This window comes from Cibotium barometz, chromosome 20 (assembly GCF_041138505.1).
Source record: "Cibotium barometz isolate CiBa-2024 chromosome 20, ASM4113850v1, whole genome shotgun sequence".
Lineage (NCBI taxonomy): Eukaryota > Viridiplantae > Streptophyta > Polypodiopsida > Cyatheales > Cibotiaceae > Cibotium > Cibotium barometz.
In genome coordinates, this window is record NC_141065.1 from 29,140,460 (window position 1) to 29,149,574 (window position 9,115).

General features: G+C 43.7%; 1 protein-coding gene across 4 annotated transcripts in view; it reads right to left on the bottom strand.

Moving 5' to 3' along the window:
- LOC147627761 (protein ENHANCED DOWNY MILDEW 2-like) overlaps positions 1-8,122 on the bottom strand; it is a 59,770-nt gene extending 51,648 nt beyond the window's left edge. For 2 of the 4 annotated variants that reach the window (XM_086814722.1, XM_086814719.1), the window contains exons 1-14: positions 7,896-8,122; positions 6,936-7,243; positions 6,712-6,852; positions 6,520-6,616; positions 6,368-6,424; positions 5,649-5,875; positions 5,458-5,560; positions 5,069-5,173; positions 3,817-4,067; positions 3,650-3,733; positions 2,407-2,967; positions 2,152-2,296; positions 1,913-2,014; positions 1,482-1,574 (exon numbers count right to left, since the gene is read on the bottom strand). In XM_086814722.1, coding sequence (XP_086670848.1) covers positions 1,482-1,574; positions 1,913-2,014; positions 2,152-2,296; positions 2,407-2,967; positions 3,650-3,733; positions 3,817-4,067; positions 5,069-5,173; positions 5,458-5,560; positions 5,649-5,875; positions 6,368-6,424; positions 6,520-6,616; positions 6,712-6,852; positions 6,936-7,243 — 2,274 coding nt within the window. In that variant the 5' untranslated portion in view covers positions 7,896-8,122. The other 2 variants (XM_086814721.1, XM_086814720.1) reach the window with 2 other exon arrangements.
- Between the last annotated feature and the right edge of the window lie 993 nt (positions 8,123-9,115).

Here is a 9,115-nt window from a genome sequence, read left to right on the forward strand (position 1 = left end):
TCCTCTTCATAATGGTATCTGACACCTGAGTACCTAACTGCCCATATGTGCGCTTTTCTACCTCGCGGCGCTGCATTTCTGGAGCTTGAAGGTGGCTGCGTTTTCACTGCTGCATAAACATTTTCTGCAGTGACGCCCCTTCTTCATCAGGTTTTTCTCTTCCGGTGCTCCTGCCCTACATTTTTCCTCGCGGAGTCCAAGTGCAATCTAGGGGGGGCTGCATTGGTGATCAGTCGGCCGTTCTTACAGCTTGGATTGCAGCCGGAGGTATGTTTCTTGCTTGTGGTACAGCCCGACAAGTGGCTCTTACCGTTCATCTTCTTCCTAGCTTCCCTCCCCTCCTGGTGGGTGTTTCTCAAAGGATTTTTGTTGACTGTTTTGCTGCTGTCCAGCCGCTCTCTACCTCAGATTTTTGAGGGGGCTGATTGGTCCTTGTGGTTCTTGGTGCTCGAGAAGTGCTGGAGATTGGTGGAGTGCTGAGATCATCGGTGGCACAAAGTCTTGCTTGCGGAGGTTTGCTATTGCCGTGGATATGGGTCCCCCCTTGGAGGAGGAAGGTGTCCTTGTTTCTCAAGGGAAGGTAAGGTTCCCTCCTAGGAGACAGGATCAAGCACTTGCTACTGAGCAAAAGAAAGGACGGAGTCGCTGCTACTCTTCTGGAAATAAGGGTCACTTGGCCAAGGATTGCAAGACCAAAGGTAAAGCCCAAGCAAAACCAAGTTTTCTTTGTTGTTCAGGTTGGCATTTTGTTTCAAGAAGTCAAGTTGGCACGTGCTCTTTTCGAGGTGTATCTGGAATCTGCAATACTAGAGTGTCCATGGTTGCATATTCATCAACTTATTTCTTCGGACTTTTGCACACTATGAGCTGCAGAGAGGGTATTAGAATTTTCTGCATCTCATGTGTGTGGGAACCATGTTTATTTGGGATTATGTATTTTTTCCATGTTTATGGGTCATGGACTGCTATCGGCCAGTTCATGGGTAGTCATCTATGCCCCCAACGGGGCTTCGAGCTATGCTCTCTTTTGGCCCCAGGTACGATGGGACTCCCCCAGGTGTGTATCATGGAGACACTCAAGTAAGTGGACTTCGTGTTTCAAGAACCCTAACCAAACTAGATGCCAAAAGCACGCCGCCTTCCCAAGTTGCCCAAAATTGCCCGACAGCCTTTCCCCACAAGGCTAAACCCAATAAAGACCCCCTCAAGGCTGCACCACATGAAATAGGTGATGCTCAACAAAGCAATTAGAAAATTCTAATTGTCCCTAAAAGAGAGCCTCCCCATGACACGCTCATGCAATACCATAACATACCCAACATTAATTGTGAGAATCCACCTTAATTGCACACTAAATTTGCACTTGAGGCCCACCAAACACAATCAAATGATAAAAGCCAACAAAATTCAGAAATTGCATGCACCATTAACAATTTAGTCTCAAAATAAACAAGTTGACATGTGAAATACAGCATACAAACCTCCTCCAGTTTTTCTGTTTTTGTGAAGTGCCGACCAAAGGATGTGTACCTTGAACCATGGAGAAATGGGGAAAGATAGACCCTCAAGTCATTCTGCCAACAAAAGGTACGTGTAAGAAGTTTAGGAGAGAGCTTACAACATTGCTCTACAGCTCCAATATCATGACCAGTCAGGGCATCTGCCTTGTCCACACGCCCCCCCCTGTCCGATTGTTTCTTTTTTATCAAACTCTCGTAGATGAAAAGGGGAGATCTCACCCTTCTGTCTCTGCCGGGCAGGGCATTCCCTTTTCACACGCCCACCACCTGTCTGATGGGGGGGGGGGGTGGAGTGGGGGGTCTACAAAGACCCTCAGGCAGGTATTTTAGAGCTGCAAATAAGGTCTGCCTGCCTCCCTCCAAACTACTACAAGCTGAAAGATGAGAAGTACCTTGCACAATTCTAGATACTTAATAAAATCAGGGGAGCATTTGGCTTTTGCATCTTCGATACTACCACCATTATCAAGAGTCTCCACAGCTTTGCGCATTCCCTGTCATTGCAGAGACACAACATTCGTTTAAAAAACATGCTTTCATGAGAGTTTACAAAGGACCAAAAACCTATCTTCTGGTGTCCTGTACGTTGCAAATAAAAGATTCATTCGTAAGAAGAAGAGGTTTACCATACCCTTGTTATTGACTCTATCTTCACCAATGAATACTTTTTGTCTAGATTTTTGGTGGAACGCCTGTAGCAGACAGGAATATCATGCTTCCTTAAGACACTCTCAACTGTCACTGATGCTTTAATCTTCTCAATGATCCCATCAACCCTGTTAATCAGACATTATAACAGTTGGTAGCAACACAAAAATTAATTATTGTAAACCATATCAAATTACTTACCAATATATCTGTTTCAAAAATTAATTTTCTTACTTACATGCTCCTTGCTTCACTGTCAATTATACCAGCTTTGCCCAAAGGAGGCTTGCTTCTTTGCTGCAGCTGTTGCAAAGCTGACTCCTTGGGAGTTGGGGGTTTAAGTGCCCTTTCTTGCTTGGCCAAGCCATCTAGGTCTGATCTGCCCTTGCTCTGAACAGCACCTCCAGAAAGCTCATTTGTCTTGCTTGCTAGATGAGTCCTTCCCTTAATCAAAAGGGCAGCTGGAAGCCGTTCCTTTGCCTTGGCCATCGAACCTTGTAAGACCAAACCATCTTGATCCACCTTACTCTTTTTGGGAGCCCGTGCAACTGGCTTAATCTGTCCAATGGAAGAAGGTGGTTTCTTCTTCCATGAGGCATCAACCTCTGGTAATTTTGGACTCTTCAAGCCTGCTTCATCTTTCTTCTTCAGAGAATCTGACTTGCTAAATTTGGTCTTCTTTTCTTCCCGTTCTGCTTTACTCTTGCCCAATGCTTTCTTAGCAGATGGCAAAAAACCCACAGGAAACCTCACATGAGTCCTTGCAGGTGTACCCAGCTTTGCAATGATTGGGTGCCGTCTGTAACAAGCGTAATGACTAACATAAGCAATCGCACTACACAAAACAAGAGGAAAGCATGGGACCTTTATTCACTGCAAAATTGTATGAATGACAATCACTTTCAACAACCAAGCCTATAAAATACTGGAAATGCTCAACATTATATTGGTGCTACAATGATATCCTTAGCACAATCTATGCCCAGCATTCTCAGTAATACCTTGACAAATTGCACCACATACAAGTTCGCCGACTACCTGATCTCACCCTCTCCTCATTTCATCAGTAAAGCCAATTCACCAAACTCCCTTTTACCCATCCTCCCTCATATGTTCCAATTTGTCATCTGAACTCATCTCCTAAGATCCCACAACAAAAGAAGCTACCCACAATTTGACTTGCATGTGCAAGTGTAACTTGTGGTTAAATCTCACATTATGTTTTATTACACTTACCATGGCTCACATAAATTCGTTGCCTCACTAGACGGGCTATGATAGAATGTTCTGAGAGCCACCAAGAGCTACAAGTAGAAGAATGTCTACCCTACTTAGCAAATCCTTTGGCCCCAAGGACAACTCAAATCACAAGGAAATCTTTCACCTCAAACAACCTTGACATGCACACAATGGGATCCAACATCGAAAATAATGCAAGACCCTTCATTCGCATTCCTCACAGTACAGGAAAAAAAGCTTACTTGCAATAGACAAGAATGCGATTCGGTAGAATATCATCCCAAGCTCTTACAGGCTCATCATCTGTTTCTTCAAATCGAAGAAAACTGCCAGACACGACATGAGTGCCATCAAAAGATACAGAGAGCCTTGTTTTTTTACATGTAAGTGCATTCAAAGAAATACTTACGATGGAAAACATTTGCGATGCCAAACCCTAGGGCATCGTCGGCAAATACCAAATTGCAAATCCTTATCTTCTTTGACTTCCCCTTTTCCACATCTCCAGCACTTGTGCATGGGGCAAACAAACCCCTTTCCTTCCTTGATGGAGTCTGCCAGCGCATCTTGTTCACTTCTGTCCTTCTCTTTTAGAATTAATTCAGCCACACAAGTGGGATGGTAGAAATGGCCGCACATAGCTGCATCACAAACAAAGACCTGCAAAAGTAAAAACAGTGTCACACAAGGCTGTTCTAGGGTATGTACAAAATAGAGTTCACCAAATCAAAATCAAGGCTCTTGTTCCTTCTTTCAATACCTCACCATAACACAAAAATAAACTTGGATGCCTTAACCAAGACAAGTTGGAAAATTATAGTAGTAGAGGGACTAGGAACCACAGGAAACAAGCAAGATAGAGAGAGAGAGAGAGAGAGAGAGAGAGAGAGAGAGAGATTAATGGCTACAAGCGACCTCAGAGTCTATGAGGCCAACAAATAGTACAATGTCTCCATGAGGAAATTCTCAATCATGGAAAAAAAAAACTGTAAAAGTTTTAAAACAAACTGACTGGTCTAACACATGGGTGGTAATGTAACCAGGCTCAGCTAATGATGCCATCCTCCTCCACGGCTGTAGTCAAAATCTCTCCTGTGATGGGAGCTCTCCATGTCACTAGAGGTCCTAGATCTGCAACTGACAGGTAAGTGGTTTGGATACCCAGGTAGGGGACGTCTGGCCCTCAGAATAGATCTTGTGCTCTCTTCTGAGGATCTTGTACTCTCTTTGATCACCCCTTGTGTGCGCCCGCACGCGTGCACGCGCGAGCCCATGAGACAATGATGATACAATATGTATAACTGTGGTGGGTGGAAGATGCCTAGGGCATCCCCTACAACCTAAACAAACTATAATGAAAATTCGAACAGATAGAAAATGTGAAGTATGCCCAGAAGACACCAATGGCCAATGATAACCTCATAGGATTGCAGAGCCGTCTCGAGTGTGTGTGTGTGCGCGCGCGCGGCGCACGTGAGAGAGAGAGAGAGAGAGAGAGAGAGAGAGAGAGAGAGAGAAGGGGGGGGGGGGGTAGCACAAGGTTTTTTTAAATGTTGGGCATGTATCAACCAAAACCCGTTCAGGGCTTGCAATCAGAACCATGTCACTCGTGCTCACATCGGTGCATGTGTACTTCATAAGGAGCAGAAGTAAGATTTTACCTCCTGGGCAGCACCAGCAGTGTCATCCGAGCATCCAAGTTCTCCACAGGCATAGCATTGATGCTCTTTAAACTTACAATTCGGACAAAAAAACTTGTCCATCCTCTGCATAATAAACAGAATCACTTGTAAGCAAGTTAATGGTTTACCCCTATATTAAAGTGTGGCGATTGGCTGTCCAAGGTGGCAAAATGCAAGATGGTGGCAATTGTAAGCATATGAACGGTTTACCCCTATATTAAGGTGTGGCGATTGGCTGTCCAAGGTGGCAAAATGCAAGATGGTGGCAATGAGTTGAAATTGCAGGGACATGGTGGTAAATAGAACACGAGGTGGCAACGGAATTATTGTCTGAGTTACGAAACAATCAACAGTATAATAAGGCATACCTCTGCTTCAGCTTTGCTAAAACCCAACGTTGCACAATTGGAATCATCAGCACCAGCAGCACCCTTGTTCAAGTGGAATGACCGCATGCATGGGCCGTCACAGCTGTTTGGGCAGAGAGCATTGATGAGTTTGTTAAAAAATAATGGAAGTTATACCAGCTCTTCCACTTGTAAGAGTAACTACACATTACCAGATCACATCTCCACCATCATCACAAATGCAGCAAACAGTCTCAGAGAGATCGCCGACTTCATCCAAGTCTGTTTCCTCCCCAAAACCATCCATTTCCTCACCAGAGTCGAAGTCGTCTGCTTCCAACTTGCCTCTTTTCTTCTCATGATATAGCTCAGGTTCATCATCAGCATTATCTTCATCATCAGAAACATACATCCGTCTTCTACTACTCTGCCGACCATCCTGTTTCAAAAACCAAAAAAGGTGTAAACAGAAGGGTAACAAGTGTTTTTCGAAGAGAGATTAAGAGCCAAAATAGATTTGAAAAGAGAAGAGAGCAAAGGCAGGGAAGGGGACGGGGGAGATGAAAGCGGGGGGGGGGGATATAATAGCACACACACGGATGTGAAGTAGGTTGGCGATCCTCAATTTCGACCAACAAACGACTAGCACGCATGCGTTACCTATACAGGACTAGAGATCCTTGAACAATGGACAGCAACCATGTTAATCTAACATTAGTAATCTTCCATGGAGGGGAGACAAGGCTGAGGTATAAACGTATGTGGGAGGGGCAAGCAGTGTTCGGGGAGAGCCACCTTCTAGCTTAATATGGTCACAGCGTCTGAATAGCTAAGTGCAGAATCAGGCTTGGAACCGCTAAAATGTGCTGTTGTAGACTTAAATGCATCATCACACCTTGCATGTATAGAAATAGAAACCAAAAGCACCAACCTCTGTTGCCGATGCTAGTCTCTTTTTCAACGACCCTGTTTCTATAGTTTGCAAAGCCTGTGATCCACAATGAGAGAATGTGCAGGTAAGTACACTAAATAAGCTTTCTACAAGCTCATTGAAATTATGTATGTCATATCCTGTACACTTACAGAGGAACCAGCTAGGCGCTCATCTGAAGCAATAAGATGTCGTATGACCGACAAATGCGAAGACAAGTCATTGCGACACGGCCGCACCTCCCAGGACCTGCCAGCAAACATACCTTAGCAGTCACAAATGGCCTCATCACTTTGTATCAAATAGATAGTAGCCAAAAGCTATGACTTCAAACGTATACTTACGGGAACACATCATTCACGTGATTCCACACATCTCTTTCAGGATCATTGGGGTTGACAAGAGCATAATTGAGGAACTGTGCGACACTCATGATGCTTCTGATAGTTTCCTCATAGCTTTTACGAGGTTTAAACAATCGAATCCTGGGATCAACGACGCACTTGATGTAACAGCCAAAGTTCGAACATAACAGAATTATCGATGTAGAGGTAAAAACAATTCTCACCAATACTTTTCTGTCTTCAAATGAAAAGCTGGCTTCATATCATTGGTCAACTCCAACTTCCATGCCACAGCTCTCATATACAGACGCATGCCATTGTCTTGTGTCCCTCGCAGGTACACTATCTTGTCTGGCATAGCCTCTTCACCTGTTTTAAAATAGGGCAGAGTGGCAAACGAAACAGGGCTTTCATCTCCATGTTCCAGCCAGTAATTGTCCACAGACTTGGGCACAATTTCGATGTCATCATCTGAAGACTCATCTCCAGTTCTATCAACATTTCCCATGTTCTCATCTTCCTCTCCCCCCATCTGAAACCGCAGGGAAAAACATGATTATACTCGCAAAAGACATCAACACATGCCACATCAATGTGAAACCTAACTTCAATAATCTTCAGATGCCATGTCTGTTTAGGTCACGAGGAGAAAACCCTGACCCGAACAGTACTTGAAAGGAAACCCTAACCTCGACAACTCTAGCAAAGGCTAGGATAAGAGATGAACTCTGACACAAAACACCCCAACCTGCAAACCTTAACTCAAACGACCCCAACCTGGAGCCCTACGCTGACAGAAAACCAGGAAAATGCTGCGAAAGACAACCTTGCCTAACATTCAGCAGAAGCTATTCAATCAGCAGACCGCGATGTGGAAAAGAAAAACTAACCTAGTAGATAACCCTCATGTGTACAACCAGAAGATAACCCTAACCTGTACAGTTCTGTTAAGGAAACCCTAGCCTTACATACTATGGAGTTAACCTGCACAACCAGCACATGCGCGACTGTTCAAAAGAAACCTTAACCTGTGCAATCAGCACGCTCTATACTGATAAAGAAACCCTTACCTGTGCAGCTGATGCTCTATTGTTAGAGAAACCCTAACCTGGGCAGCAGATGCTGTAATGTTAGAGAAACCGTAATCTGTGGAGCAGATCCTGTAATGTTACATATACCCTAACCTGTGCATTCGGCAGATGCCAAATCTGAAATACCGATTTCGCAGGAAAATCACTGCGTTCCGGTTACGTTTGCAGGACAAGAAAGCTGTACTGTAAAAGATGGATATACCAGGGCAAGCTTCAGGAATTGTTTTCGTTAAAGCGAGGTAGACGAATTCCTTTCCTATGTTCAGAAGGAAAAAGGAAATAGGCCCCCGCGAATGTAAGCTATGGCCTTTCCACCGCCTTTAATGAATTAATTAATTTGCTATTATATAATTTGTTGTCAAAGTGATTACATGCAAATTCCAGAGTCACAAATTAATATTGCTTTTTTTTCAAGTGACGCTTTTTTTCAAGTGTGCATTAATTCGGTGCCCAATTCCAGCGGGCACAAGGAAACAACAAGGAACAGTAACAAAACAAAATAAGAAAATATGATGTGGAAGAAAATCAAGGAAGGAACAATTTATTACAAGCGATTTTTACGGCCATGTACATCAGTCGTTGCATGAGAAAGTGCTTCTGTCAACCAGAACAGAAAAACCAAAAATGACCATGTATTTTTTATGAAAGCATGAAAAAATGATGACTCCATGAAGCATGCCTCTATAAGTGTCATCTTCGTTGATGCTGCTCCGCCCATACATTGGAGTGAAGTACCTTGCAGTAGGAGTATCCACGAAGAAGATTTCATTTGTATCTATGCATTGTGTAACGTGAGGGAGCTTCATGACTTTCCAGATTGCAGAGGACCTTCTTCTACTCATCCCATTTTCTGGTCTTTGGAATTACCCACCACGATACAGCCGGATAGTATTTGCCTGTGTGCGGACCCATTTTTAGAAGCGTGCTTTGGAGTGATGCGCTAAGCTTGAAAATATAAGCCCATTCAAAAAGATTAATAAGAGACAAACAAACCTTGTTCTTTAAATCAACCTATCCATAAAGAGCATAAAGTTGCTGGCCCCTTGTTATCTCTTCAGTGGAGATGTTATGCGAGAAGAGCTTGAAATGTGCTTTGTGCAAGTCTTTCATGCAATAGCCAGGCATACCTTCAAACGTATGCATTCTTATTTGATGTAAACCTTGGCACATAACTATACCACCTTCAGGTTTGAAGAAGTCCCAACCCAAGTACCTCTTGATAATCTTACCAATGCTTATGATGAGTGACGGAGCCGTGAGAGTGACCACATTTGGAAGTGTAAGTGATTGAGAGTGCCTCCTTTCTCCAATGC